The sequence below is a fragment of the Ylistrum balloti genome, unplaced genomic scaffold, assembly GCF_031769215.1.
Source record: "Ylistrum balloti isolate Yb309-2 unplaced genomic scaffold, AGI_CSIRO_Ybal_v1 Utg370008, whole genome shotgun sequence".
In the NCBI taxonomy this organism is placed as follows: domain Eukaryota; kingdom Metazoa; phylum Mollusca; class Bivalvia; order Pectinida; family Pectinidae; genus Ylistrum; species Ylistrum balloti.
In genome coordinates, this window is record NW_026782082.1 from 1,698,504 (window position 1) to 1,714,450 (window position 15,947).

General features: G+C 33.3%; 1 protein-coding gene across 1 annotated transcript in view; it reads left to right on the forward strand.

The window, feature by feature from the left end:
• The first annotated feature begins 3,316 nt into the window (after positions 1-3,316).
• The window catches only part of LOC132548336 (uncharacterized), a 61,042-nt gene continuing 48,411 nt past the window's right edge, over positions 3,317-15,947 (forward strand). Inside the window, exons 1-2 of the mRNA XM_060212193.1 lie at positions 3,317-3,371; positions 14,633-14,804. Of these exons, the coding sequence (XP_060068176.1) occupies positions 3,317-3,371; positions 14,633-14,804 (227 nt within the window). The remainder of the gene's footprint in view (positions 3,372-14,632; positions 14,805-15,947) is intronic.

The following is a 15,947-nucleotide window of genomic DNA, read 5'->3' on the forward strand; positions in this document are numbered from 1 at the left end:
TGTGTGCATGCACGCATGCATCTGTTCGTCAAGGGCTTTTTGGGGCTATAACTATAAAACCCAACTTCACAAAACTTGCTGTATATATTAAGTTAGTGCCCTAGTTGTGCCTTATGCTAATGATGACATTTCATTTTCTTCATTTTTTCTGTTACCATGGAAACATATTAAAAAAACACAAAATTACCACAGTTTAATGTTTCCCTTCCAGACTACAACTTTGAAACCATTCCACTCAACTCCAGAAAATTTTCTGTATATTAGGTTAGTGCCCTAGTTGTGTCTTTTCTTATTCAGGACATTTTATTTTTTTATCTTTCTTCTGTTACCATCAAATTTTTCCATTTCTTGTGACTTCTTGTATTATTCCAAATCTTATAGGGTGTTGCATAAATTAGTTCATGGACAAAACCAAGCTTTATTGAAATATTGACAGTCAAACACACAGGATCTACATCAAGATATGAACTCTTACTATTAGGTTGATATATATTTATAATGTTGAAGTTGAAGAGATGCAAGGAAATTTTATTGATGATTAACAAAATAAGATGTTACATTTTGCACAAGCACTTTTCACTGTATTAGATCTTCAGGGGATACTGGTGGTACATAATGAAGTGACATCAAAAATATGTATATATTGTATTTGGGTTTCACATCAACAAGTCGATGCATGGGGAAAATGCCACGCTTTGCAGCTCCTTATTTTTTTTCTTTCTTTTCAAAGTGAAACAATTTTTTGTTTTCTTAATGATATGAGGTTTTGTGTGAAGAAAAACATACACCATCGTCTGAATTTTATATGAGAATGATTTCAAGTACATAGATATGATTTTATCAAAATGGAATTTGATTATACAAGATAGGAGTATTATAAACAACAGAGACAGGCTCATTATCAGTGAGTATTGTTGTGTTATCGTGACCTCTTTATCTCACAACTCGTACTCTGTAACTTCTATTTCATACCACATCAAGTCTTACTTTAGTGATCGAAAAATAAAACAAAAAAATATATATTTCGTATAATCAATTTAATCATAGGTATTCCTGTTTCAATAATTACCAAGATCAGCCAGCATCACTGGAATGTTAATACAACATTAATATTCATTGTATCTGACCTACAATTATCAGGGAGTGATATACAAAATACTGACGAAAGAATTCAAACTCAAAATATAAACAAAAGAAAGATTCATACTGTACAATGAGAATAAGACCAGGTGCTCCGGAAGAATAAGTGTCTTCTGATAGATTGATGACACCCGCTGTGTCAGTATTGGTCAATCAAAGTAAGAAACATCATGTTCTCAATCACGAACAAGGTGTGTTTACAATATCAGAACTAACAGGTAAACTAACGAGCATCAAACACATCCAGTGGCGTATCGCACAAGGAAATAGAATATTTCCCAATCAGATCTTTATGATAACGTTTAAACTTTTTTAAACATAATTTTCATCAAATTCTTTTTCAAACGCTTTTCATGAAAATGGTGATATTGTTAACAAACCCTTGAATATTGCTGTTTGGTTGGCCTACAAATGCTTGCTGTTTTTATAGTTTTGCTATTAACTGTGAAATCTAGGTCTCTGTTATAATTCATAACATTATGATATATCTATGTTCTTGATATCTTGGACTGGTAGTATTTGTTGACAAATCACATACACCAAACATTTAAGGGAATTACAAAACATGAAAGATCTCATCGCATTTAGTTCTGATACTATAATTACACAAGTTTAAGCTATAATCATATGTTAGTGTTTCTAGTGCTGAAATATTATGCTAATTGCCGTTTCTGTATCCACTCTTGAAACTCTATAATTATTATGGATGCGTAAATTCATCATTGAGCTAAAATTTGATTATGCTAAATAGTATACCTTTGTTTGCGAGATTTTTTTTTAAGAAGAACAGCTAAAACTGGTCGCTGTATCATGACGGAGAGAAGTGGCCAGCATGTAATTTTTAAAATCATGGCTCAAAGCATTTTTTTAGGTTACCTGCGACAAAGTCTCATGGTGACCTATTGCATTCGCTATTTGTGCGGGGTTTTGCGTCTTTTGTCTGTGTTTCATGCGTCCATAAACTTTAAACATTTTTGACTTCTTCTGAAAAACCCAAGAACTGATTTCAACACAATATAGCAGAAGCTTTCTCTGGCTTAAAATGATCCCAAATAGTGAATTAAATGGTCTTCACACCCTTGGGATCTGAGGGGTGAAATTGACTCAGATTTTAAAAACCCCCTTCTGAACATCCAAATATGGAAGAATCATGTACTGTTCTAAGATGGAAGGGTCTTAAAGTGCTTCACCAAAATTGTGAATTTTGCATTTCCCCTTGGGGATAGAGTTACGTTTAATGAAATTTAAATGGGAAAGCCACATGTTTTAGTATTTGTTGAATTTCCATCGGAAATTTTTCGAACTTTGTCAGAATTATTAGCCAACAATGACCAATAATTATTACCAAGTTGTTTATTTTCTACTGGTAATAATTACCAGTATAGGATGACAGTATTTATCGACAATGGTTGCCACAGAACCTTTATATGCAGTATTGCTTATTTTAGGTGACTGTTAAGGCTGATAGGTAGGCCTCTTGTTGTTTGATAGGTGTTTTGTAATAATTTGTACTCATTGCCCAAAATTTATGACTTCCGTGAAAACATGTCTTACTGAGGACCAGATATGGAAACAAATTTGGCATAGAATGTCAGAACCTTCAGTTTCATTGATTGATGTCCTCAGTGCAGTGGATCTTCTAAAAACCTGAATGAATATGCACATATTAATGACGTCATTTTCTAACTGAGTTTCGAGAGTACTTGTCACATGACCAGCACTGTGTCTGATTTGCTACACATGTCTAAGTAATGTGATTCATCCCTGGTCTGTAATCTCCATTATCTGAGGAGCAGGTATTACAGAATCCAAAATAATGGATAATGAAAAAATTCATTGAAGCGAATCATACAGGAAGAAAAGGAAGAATAGAAAAGAAAGGAACAGAGCAAACTTTTTAAGAACAAATAAAGACCTTTCAATAGTAGGTGTCAATATATCAGACATCAACAATAAGAAATTATATACATGCATTAATTAGGCTTCCATCGTGGTGGACCATGCAGATATTGCTGTTGGCTAGATCATGATGTGATAAACATATTTACCGTAGCTTGTGGAAAAAATTTGCCCGGTTCTGTGTATTAGTTTTATGTGTATTTACACACATTCTTCAAAGGTATGACAGTTCTACCAAAAATATCATCAAAATATCCCTGGACATCAGTGAAATAGGATGACGGACTTCAGGTTGGAGGGTGGTGAAAAAGTTTCCTTTATGGCTGAACAGGGTATGTTAATGATGATTTGATCAAATATGCTAGCACTGGAATACTTCTTTAATTTGAAATTTCTTTTTTTTATCATGTCCATGAATTTGTCAGTGAATTATCTCATTATTAGAACCTTACAACAAGTTTTTTTTCAATTTTTAATTGTTTTGTTATCTTATTAAGATAACTTGTAAGACCTTGTTTCCTAACAATAATTTCAGGATATTTAATAACTATCACAAAGCATTTTTATTCTTCAGTGAGGCTTTGTATGGTTTCAGTTTTTCCACTACCTATCTGTAATAGTCACACTTTTCACCACAATAGTCATACAGTGAATTGAAGATTATGCTCTTTTAAATTTATCAACACTTCAATATAAATGATATACAAATTTTATTTCTACTTTCAAAAGCCAGATTTCAACTATATCATCATTACAGACAGAATTGTTAATAATTCTAAGGAATAATTGCTTTATTTTCATTGATTAAGCATATAGAATTTTTTTTTTTGGCAATTTTGTCCACCTAACAAAGAATTTATGGTTGTTATTAACTTCAGTTAATTGGTCTTTGAAGACAGGTGTTACCTTGGTTATAGTGAGTTTGGTCTGTGAAGACAGGTTTTACCTTGGTTATAATGAGTTTGGTCTGTGTAGACAGGTTTTACATTGGTTATAATGAGTTTGGTCTGTGAAGACAGGTTTTACCTTGGTTATAATGAGTTTGGTCTGTGTAGACAGGTTTTACATTGGCTATAATGAGTTTGGCCTGTGAAGACAGGTTTTACCTTAGTTATAATGAGTTTGGCCTGTGAAGACAGGTTTTACCTTGGTTATAATGAGTTTGGTCTGTGTAGACAGGTTTTACTTTGGTTATAATGAGTTTGGTTTCTGAAGACAGGTTTTACCTTGGTTATAGTGAGTTTGGTTTCTGAAGACAGGTTTTACCTTGGTTATAATGAGTTTGGCCTGTGAAGACAGGTTTTACCTTGGTTAAAATGAGTTTGGCCTGTGAAGACAGGTTTTACCTTGGTTATAATGAGTTTGGTTTCTGAAGACAGGTTTTACCTTGGTTATAGTGAGTTAGGTCTGTGTAGACAGGTTTTACCTTAGTTATAATGAGTTTGGTCTGTGTAGACAGGTTTTACATTGGTTATAATGAGTTTGGTCTGTGTAGACAGGTTTTACCTTGGTTATAATGAGTTTGGCCTGTGAAGACAGGTTTTATCTTAGTTATAATGAGTTTGGTCTGTGTAGACAGGTTTTACATTGGTTATAATGAGTTTGGTCTGTGAAGACAAGTTTTACCTTGGTTATAATGAGTCTGGCCTGTGAAGACAGGTTTTACATTGGTTATAATGAGTTTGGTCTATGTAGACAGGTTTTACCTTGGTTATAATGAGTTTGGCCTGTGAAGACAGGTTTTATCTTAGTTATAATGAGTTTGGTCTGTGTAGACAGGTTTTACATTGGTTATAATGAGTTTGGTCTGTGAAGACAAGTTTTACCTTGGTTATAATGAGTTTGGTCTGTGAAGACAAGTTTTACCTTGGTTATAATGAGTTTGGCCTGTACAGACAGGTTTTATCTTAGTTAAAATGAGTTTGGTCTTTGAAATTGTAATTGAGAGAGGTACAGTACTGGAAGTTCATGATACTTATGTTTTCTAGGAAGTGGTCTAAGTAAAGAGCTAATGACAAGTGTCTGTCATTTTCGTAGCCTGCAGTCTTATCACACCTGAGGGGATGTGTGTGGGTTATATCTAGTAAAATGTACAGAATGCATTCCTGTGGTTTCACCAACTTTTTGGAGGAAGCAATGAACACAGAAAATGACCAACACAATTTCCTACTCAATTAAATGTGAATACCAATGGATCTCTTCAATTAAAGGTGGGTGGATTGCCCTGAATAAGTTTTCTCCCATTTCTACCTAATTGAATGCGGCGAAGTCTTGAATTGTTTCTGTTTCGGATGGAGTGACCAGAGTTGACTTTTCTTTGTTTTCAGTTTACATTGTAAATTGGAATCAGCTTTCTTTGGTAGACGCAATTCCTCATCGCCATACATTTCACTTTCAGACCTGAAAATTTATTTTTTGCATTCCTGCAATGAAGCAATGAGGAAGGTATATGTGTTTAAATTGGCTTGTCAAGACAGAGTATTACAGAGTAAAAAATATGCTACACAGAATATTGGATCACTGACACAATTTAATTTGATTTTGGAACAAATAGAAAAAACAAAATGGCTGACAGAAGACCATCTCGGATTTTCACAATAAAAGTTTATTATAGCTATTTTATGAGAAGCACTTAAAAAGGATCTATTGTAGAATTTGACTGTGAAAGTTTGTTTTAGCTATCTCTTGAAGTGCTAGGAGGATCGGTCTTCAATTTATCTTTTTGATTTTGGGACTGATCAGAAAAACAAAATATATTTCATTTGAGGAATTTTCAACTTTGATATGATTAAGAGCAAAAGTAAGGAAAGGAATGGATCAAATTGAAAAGCTTCAATTCTTAAAGAACGTTCAATGACCAAACAGTGGTGGTTAGCAAACTCACTCTGGGATCTTGTTTCAAAAAAGTATATTTGAAAATACTTTGGGAATAGTAAAAGACCATAGGAATTTTTATCAAGGAGATGTTGCAATGCTATTAAATGAACGTTGGTTCAAATAAAATGAATTGGAAAATTTATCATGTGAAAATAAAAAATAAACAACCCAGGTGTGGGTTTTAAGGTGAAATGTCACTTAAGATATGATTGATGGAGTAGGAAGTTACCTGTAGTTTGTGGAGGTGTCAAAAACATGGCTACCTTAGTTGGTACGATGATGGATGGTGGTTTCTACCCTGCTTGTACATACAGTTAAAAATTCTTAAGGTACAAAAAATTTGCCTTTACAGTTGTTTTTGTCGGTTCATTTTGCCAGATGTCTAAAGCTAAAAAAGTACAACATAGAAGAACCACTGAAAATTTGTTCTCTTGTTCAGAGATACATTTTTGATAAATTTATGTTTCATTGCAGTAAAATCAATGTTATTTCCCTTATCATACTGTTATCTATCCATTTCAATTAGGATTGAAATCTTGAGAATTTTCCTCGTGATTTTGTAATAAAATTTTAAGATTTTATGAATGTTAAAGAGTACCAACACAGTACATACTCCTGTGCAGGTAGAGTGCAATCCATTAGCCTGCTGTAATGAGTAAAAAATAATGTTCAAGAAAAAAATAGCCAAGAGGAGACGTTGATGAAATGCAAAATATGAAACATGAAAGATACATGGAATCAAACTTTATCCGAAACAACTTCCTTTTGTAGATATGATTTAAAAATCAATAACCTGGTTACCTCATGCTGAAAGTTTTTAAATGGTCAATTCATTACTTGTTATCTGGACAAGTCAGTCAGTGGTCAGTGTAAAATATCTGTGTAGCTGTGGACTTATCTCTGACCAGTGTCCACTATTATATAAGAGTTTTGGATCTGGCCTGTGTTTTTCCTCACCATAGCTACAGTATCAAGGTTACATAACTCTGAGTCCCCCCCTAATTATGTTTTCTGACAGCAGAGCTGCAGAGCACCTCCCCCTTATCAGACTTATTACAGGGGCTCCACACAGGGAAATCTGTTTATTTTGTGTTAAAGATCTAAACAGTATGCTAAACATTTCATTTCCTTTGTCATGGGTGAAATGTATTTGACTTCTGACAGAGTTTTCTTCATTAACACTAAACTATTTTATTCCACCAAGTGTATCCATGCATTATTGTTACTGAAATAATAATAAAAAAATACATTATTTAAAGTTTAAGCTACAAGAAAAAACTTCGAAATCTTGAAATTGAGGTCAGATATGATTCTCATATGTGCATTAGTGGTCATCGTGTTCAGACAGTAGTCAGTATACAAATAGTGTTCAGTGTGTACAATGGTCAGTGTTAATACAGTGGTCAGTTTGATCAGATAGTGGTCAGTTCAAACAGTGGTCAATATATAGTCAGTTGTCAATGGGTAGTGGTTACTGTGCAGGCAATAGTCAAAACATATAGGTAATAGGCTGTATGTTTTATACAGTGGTCAGTGTGTGTAGGAAAAGGTCAGTTTACTGCAGTAAAGCAGAATTTAGTTGCTGCAGGGTTAATACAGAGTTTTCCCTGTAACAAATGTGACTTGACCATCGGTCAATCTGTATCAGCTGTCTATGACATAATACTTTTCTCCATATCTATCTAATTATATTTTCTGACAGCAGGATATAGAAAGTCTCTAGATTATGGTTTCAATGGGAATTCTGTGAAAGCATGAGAAGTGGGAGTTACTATGGACATAACTCTTGATGACACAGTAACATAAGCCTCCTACCATAATTATTTTTGCCTGCTGCAGAAAATTCTGTTTATCTTCTAGATGTGATAGGAGGGGATCATTAGAGGCAACCTGCAGGGATTTATCTGAAATGTAAAAGTTTTCACCTTTTTTTCTGGAAAAGGGGAACCAAATGGGGTCATAAGAGGAACCAAATGTTTTACTGGTGATTAAATGATTTTATGGATGTTCTTAATCATTGATTCTGTTTATATGTCATCGATACCAAAAAAAAACATTATCTTCGCACTAGTGGATCATTTAATGTCAATGAAAATGTACAGATATTGTTTTTTTGGAAAACGTTGAAATTTAAATCCCACAAAAATGTGTGGCTTTAGAGTAGTTATATTTGGAACGGCATTAACACAATTTTGTTGTCATTTATATATTCTTTTAAATAATTCTAACTACTTTTAAGTTCTTGGAAGACAGTTGCCTGTATTTTTACCAGTTACTTAGACAAATAACTTGACTGAAGGTTCAAGGTCAGTGCAGCCTGCGTTTTGATCTTTAATCTACACATTGAAACAAGAATAAAGTTGTATTTATTTACATGCATTTTATGAAAATTTTTCAGATATATGAAATTCAAATAAGAGAACTACTGGGAATATATTGCTATCATAAAGCAAAGGAGTAGTGTTTTTGGTTGAATTCAGAAGCATTACGCCAATCAAACCGCAATTTACAAATCCTTATTCACAACAAACGAAATATTATGGCTAACAGATCTAAAATTTATTCTTACAAACAAGTTTGAAATTAATAATAAGACAAACAATTGAGTTTAAGAAGAAACCTGCCTTGCAAATGTATTTTGATATTTTTCAAGGATAATTTGGATCAAACCAAAATAATTAAGATAATTGTGTATGGAATTATGGGTAAAGAATCGTGATATTTGATCAGATCCTGCAGTCATTACTTATTGTACTGGTTTTATATCCTGTAACATGATCTTGTCATTGCTGACATAAATATCAGTTTATCTAGTAATAAAGAGCTTTATTGTTTATCACAGTATTGTATCTGATAGCTAACTGTTGAATATATTTCAATGAGGAAGAAATGTATCATAAAAAAAATGTTTTATTTGACCAATTATAATCGTTGAAGTTTAAAAAAATCATGATTTGTCACTTTCAATCATGTTGATGAATATATTCCGCTATTGTTATCATGTTTTCATCCTGTTTATGAATATATTGAAGTTGTGGTACAAACAAACAGCTGATATGTAAGTGTGAAGGGATGAGTCCGCATTAATCTGCCTTCAACTGTCGTTTAGGATCTACATATGTATCGCATCCTAGCCCTTGTTACCATCTTCTGTGTTAATTTGAAAAGCAATTAGGCCTATTGTTCAACATGGTCCAGCCTAGTCATCCAGCTGACCCATCAATAAAATATTAATATACCCAAGACATCTAGCCTTATCAATGCTAGTCAATACTAATCCATTTTGGCCATGTCTCCATGGACATGAGTGACCAGAACATGGTTCAGGGGAGTGCTTCTATGGACAGGATTTTATTTCAATCGTCCTCTTTTCCTCCATGGGGAATTATTGTAGAGTTCCGTCATAAGTCAAGGCCCCGTTTCCTGGCTAGTGTTATGTAAAACAATGATTACAGTAAACAACCTATATTACCATGTAACTTTTCCTGTAAGGCTAATACAATAAAGAGTGTGGTTCTCATCTGTGACTTTTCCTGTAAGGCTGATACAATAAAGAGTGTGGTTCTCAATTTGTGACTTTTCCTGTAAGGCTAATACAATAAAGAGTGTGGTTCTCATCTGTGACTTTTCCTGTAAGGCTAATACAATAAAGAGTGTGGTTCTCATCTGTGACTTTTCCTGTAAGGCTAATACAATAAAGAGTGTGGTTCTCATCTGTGACTTTTCCTGTAAGGCTAATACAATAAAGAGTGTGTGTTTCATCTGTGACTTTTCCTGTAAGGCTAATACAATAAAGAGTGTGGCTCATCTGTGACTTTTCCTGTGTCAATAAAGAGTGTGGTTCTCATAATTGACTTTTCCTGTAAGGCATTACACTAAAGAGTGTGGTTCTCATCTGTGAGTAATCATACATAAAGAGTGTGGTTCTCATCTGTGAAAGCTAATACAATAAAGAGTGTGGTTCTCATCTGTGACTTTTCCTGTAAGGCTAATACAATAAAGAGTGTGGTTCTCATCTGTGACTTTTCCTGTAAGGCTAATACAATAAAGAGTGTGGTTCTCATCTGTGACATTTCCTGTAAGGCTGATACAATAAAGAGTGTGGTTCTCATCTGTGACTTTTCCAGTAAGCTGATACAATAAAGATTATGTGTTTTGAACCATCACTTTTTTTTGCATAATTTGGGTGCTATTGCCTTTTGTTATTATTCATACTTCAATTTTGTCTCGATCGGGTAGTACAACCCTTATCTGACGGCCCTTGTCTCGTAAAGGCGATACAATGAAAAGGGTGGTTTTGTGTAAAGTGAATACAAGAAAGGGTGTAGTTCCCATCTAATTGTGTATCCTCTTTACTTTCTCCTCCCCCAACTAAAAATGGGTTGGTCATAGATATATCAGTTGTTCACCTCTGGATCTAAGTTTTATTTCGTTGTTGCTTTCTTTCGTCCTTCATGTGTGCTGGTATGTGTTCATGTTTTTTTTTTTTTCAAATGAAAAGCTACCATATAGCATTAAAGCCTGTATTTGCAATGACCTGCCTAATTTCCTGATGTAAGAGTACGGTGGTAGTTTCAAGCGGGTATAAATAGCCTTTGTGGTGGTAGTTGACCTCATCCTTTTTTTGCCCATGGTGATACTGATGTTGAAATCTCCATGACAACTAGATATTAACTTTGTTCAATAAATAATTGCAATATATAAAGCATATTTTGGGTTTGTTTTTAAAAAAAAATTCTTGAAAATCAGAGATTACTATTTGCAGTAATGTTGATTTTGATAACAAAACCTATTTTTCAAATTTTCTTTGATGACCAGGCCTGACCACTACAACAGTAGTTGACAGTATTTTGTAATTTAAGCCACTGGACATTGCATTGACCAGTACAAATACTGATCAGAGTCTGGTACTGAGAGGTGTTGCGTAACAGAAAAAGGGCAGCTGTGATTACCCACATCTGATGATGATGTCAGCCATTGAATGTCTGCTTGGCCAATGGTCAGTGTAGATCAATACTTGTATAATTAATGAGTATGGCTTTATAATTGACCTTCTTATCTGATCAATCAGCTACTGTTTCAGGCATGTTCTCTAAGTATTGATCTGAAAACACACCACAGCTGCATTTTTAAATATTTTGTTTATTACTGCCATATGGGTTGAAATGAGGTTATTGCGCAGTGACTTAGTCAAATTGATTTTTTGACAGTGGTAGACGTATGCATAGACTTGTATGATATATTGAATACTTACAATGAATGAATTCAGCATTGAAATTTATATTTGTATTTATATGAAATTTACCAATTACTTTCAAAAATATATTAAAATCTTTTTCAAGTTTCTTGAAACATTGATAAGAAGACTTGTGAAATATATGAAATTTACCAGTTATTTTCAAAATTTTATTAAGATATTTTTCAAGTTTGTTATAACATTGATAAGAAGACTTGTAATGCAGATTTTAGTCACATCCTATTACCCAAAAGTTGTGCTTGGAATGTGTTCAGATATAAAATAAGAGAAAATAAGCATTCCTATAATTGATGGGATTTTAAAATGGTCCATTTTTCATCTGACTATCCTGTCATAGAAGCATTCGGTCGGTCTCGGTAAAAATGACATGTTGTCGTAATTGGCTAGCCTCCGTCCAGCGATTGGTCAGTCTTGATTAGATTTAATCGACTTGTCAATTGATCGAGACCACTCCCTGAATAGAGAATAAAATATCTAAACTAACTAGCAGAAAAAATCTTTAAATGAGGTTAAAAAGGGACAAAATTAATCTGACTGTGTTGACAGAGACATCCATCTTATGTACTTAGTAAGCTTTATATCATCCAGTTTGCAATAAATAAAAGGATAAGTCGTTTCTGAAAAAGTATGTTGATCAAAATTCGGGGTTAAACCACATTCCTGATGATAGACACATATTTGTATTTTAATAGTGTGTCTAATGTCAGTAATATTGACACAAGGCGGAGTTCAGTTCAGATTTGTTGGCACATGTGTGTTTGAAAATTGTATGTTTGGTACATGAAGTGTTATTTCTTTTCCTCATTGTCAAAACAGGATGAATATTTTTGTTCTTCTTAAGTTAAATGGCATTTTGATCAGTTTGCTTAATAAATCCAAATAATTATTTGTTGCAGATACCCTTACTATATTTAAACAGCAATAAGCCCATGTCTTATAATAAGCCCGCCGATATTATCTTGAACTTTTCAATCAATATATCAACTATTATTTCATTGTCCTGTAATAAGCCATCTATCTTAGTTGGAGTCAGAAGTAAATGTGTTAGCCCCCTAGTCATATTGCAGAACAAAATATAGATAAGTTTCCTTGTCATGTAAGATAGCACTCATCTCAAGTCACTGGGTCAAAGGGAGGCTGCATAGACTCTCATGTCTCTCCATGGCAACGTACATACACCCATAAGTTACAACCTTAATTCAATCATGTCTCCATGTCACAGTAAAGTAGCATACCTCCTTAAGATTTCATGTCACCGTAAAGTAGCATACCTCCTTAAGGTTTCATGTCACAATAAGGCAGCATACCTCCTTAAGATTTCATGTCACAGTAGGGCAGCATACCTCCTTAAGATTTCATGTCACGGTAAGGCAGCATACCCCCTTAAGTCTTCATCTCGCAGTAAGGTAGCATACCTCTTTTAACCATTCTTGTTGGAGGTTGGCATTGTACATAATTAAAATTAAAAATTGTTTTACTAACATTTTGTTTTATTGAACCACAGTGTTATTCTAGATCAAAAATGTTTTTTTAAATTGAGCAAAAATTGAATCGAGGAGAACAGAGTTTTGACAATTTTGTACTGTGATTTAATCAGCTCTGACAGTTGCATAATACCAGCACTCTAGGTTCACTTTAATGACTGACATGCTGACTGAATGACATAACAACACATTACAGGTAAAAGGATGGACACAAAAAGCCATCAAAAGGATGACCAGCACTAATAAACTAAAATGGAGGTGGGTGGAGTAGGACGGGTGGCTATTGTGTGTCCAACTGTTCCGTTTCGTGTCCGTTTATTGTCCCTTTGTTGCACTTTTACAGTTACACCAAAATTATTTTCCTGTTGTGCTGATTGCGTGACACAAATACAGTTATCTGGGATTTTTATAATTGGATTTTGATTTGTGCTCAGGGTTTTAGGCTTGGCATTTCTATAGAGAATTTATTTGCATGTCAAATGTTTAGCTATCACCACAGGTCAAGTGAGGGATACCAGCATGCTAGTTGGATCTTACATCTGCAACTGATTGAGACTCATGTTATCAGTTGGTTGGTTAGTTGATTCGACAAGACTTTTTCTCTAACTCATGGAATCACTGAAAAGCGATTCTGAAGATGGGACTTGGAAGTTGTAGATTTAAAAATTTGATTAATTTTACTGGAATCTAGAAATTAATAAAAATATTCAGTACATTTACTATAAATTTTTTTAAATGAATTAAAGAAATTTAAAATGATATTGAAAGAAATATTAAATTTAAATATTTTATAGAATAGAAGTTTTTTTTAACACAGCCAGTAGAAGATTTGAATGTGATGTTTTGATGACTACTGTAGTATAAATTTTTGTATACTTAGTTGAAAATAGTGTGTTAGACAAAGTACCTCTGAACTGACTACAGTACATTGTTACAATGTGAATGTTTTAGTCTATGATCTGTTTATTATCTCATCAAAGTATTTTTGACCTTAGGTTTATAATACTGGTAAAAATGTCGGTTGATTCTGTACCATCTCATACAATATGCAGGATCCACATTGGTCAACTCTGGAGGTGACTGTGTAGTCATCAAAACATCACACTCTAATCTTCCACTGGTTGTGTTATAAAAACTTCTTTTCTATTCACATTACCAATCTGAACAAAGTGTTTTGAAAAATTAAATACTGAAGATTCATTGTTTTTTTGGGGATATATATTTGTTGATTTCATAATTCTTATCTTCAAATTTACATGTTGACAAACTTTTAAGATAAATACAAGAAGATTGACCAACCTATATTTTATGCACGAAAGCATGTGCCAACAAAAAAGGGATTTAAAAAAAAAAAGAAAAATGTTGAACTTTGCATGAAAAAAAAATAAAATAAAAAAAAAAAAAGGACAAAAATTGAACCTCACAAAATTGTATGGTTTGACAGGAATTTGTGTTGGAATTCTACAACTACTAGTTTGTAAAGCAAAAGAGGAAAAAATATCCCTGAAATGATTAAATGTTATGACATATATATGTTGAATATAAGTTACTTGTCACATATTAAAAAAAAAAAGAACCTAACATGGTTTTCATATGGAAATATATGTTTGAGCAATTTTGTAGAATAAAACATGATATTTGTTTTTTTTTTGACTTATTGATAGGTTGGACTGTAAAATATTTATTTGTTGTTATGCACATTTTATTGTTTTTTGAAATGTTTTACCATATTGTTTTTTTTTTTTTTTTTTGAAAATAAATAATTTTTATATTATTTAATATAGATATATTTTGTTTTTTATTTGGAAGAAATAATAAAATTCAAGATTAGCTTGGGGAAAAAATTCCCCCTTTGGGACCTCTTAAGGGACTGAAGGAATATCCCATATCAAGATAATATGCATCACCTTCACTTAAAAACATCTGTACTTGATGAAAGGCTTGGACTAATTATGTACATCATTTTTATTTCCAGGCGAGGATGACACCCCCAATGGTCACTGTGACCCAGGCACAGATAATGGCCACTCACAAGATCCGTTTTGTGAGGTCAGGGGTCGGCAGAAGATGCAGGGGGATGAGCCTGGTTATAATGGAGCAAAGGATTGCAGCGAATCCATTCACGATTTAGGAGGCGCAATAAAAAGGTAGGGGTCAGGGGATCAAGTGTTGTGTTCATGTTTTATGACCGAATTTAAATGTCCTGGGGCCTGCACAAAGGGGAAAATGTGATTAAAAACCCAACAATACAAAAAAGTATCTGAAACGATTGTGCTTTAAAAGCATTCTTTAGTGATACTTGGTTGAATGAAATCAAATGAAAATTTAACGGAGGTGGGTGGATTTTAGGCAAATAAAAAGAAATTGCATTTGAGAGGTAATTATTGAGGAAAAAACAACTGTTTTTTCATGAATAAAGGTATTTTACATTTCAATGATTCTAATGCGAGAGTTAGTAAGCTTGAATGATGAATATAAATTCCTGTGATAAAAAATATTTCTAAAAAAATTGTACCTTTCATTAAAACAGTTGAGTAATGACATACATTGAACACTACTGTCAGTCAAAAACTCTGCTGAGTGACAGCTAAATGCACTTGTTTTTTATTTGATGGTCCAAAATTTTATTGTCCTATGACAAAAAATTGATGTAAATGGATTATATTGTGAAACCTGTTTTAGAGGCCACCTGTATACAAATTCAACCTGTCTATAAAGGCCATTTTTGGGCTGTCTCCTATGTAATGAAATTAGTCAAACTTCTACATAAACATCACTTATTTGGTTCCCTATGCAATTTAAAGTAACTGAACCTCTATATAAAGGCCATCTGTGTATAAAGGTCACTTTTTTCTGCCCCCTCAACTGACCTTTATGGACAGGTTTGACTGTATCATTAGTCCAACATTATCACATGTGAACTATTCAAATTGCCATGCCCCTGTGATCTGCTGATGCCCTTAAACTGTTTTTGTTGTCCTTTAACAATTTATTTAAGGCTATTTCTTGAGAAGAACTTGATGTATCTCTCAAATTTCAAGACGGTTTTCCCTGTGGTTCCTTAGATGTTGAAGTCATGAAATAGGCTATTGTTTTCTTTATCTTCATTTTTAAGAAACCTTTTTTTTGCAGTTTCATTCCTTCCTCAAAAACAGCAACGATCCCCTTGAAAAAAAGAAACTTTCAGAATATTGCTTGTTAATTATGCACACCAACTTTAAAAAGAAATTGATGTCATTTTCAAAAAATAGAACTCATTAAAAACTATGGAATTTCCTGTGAAATGACCC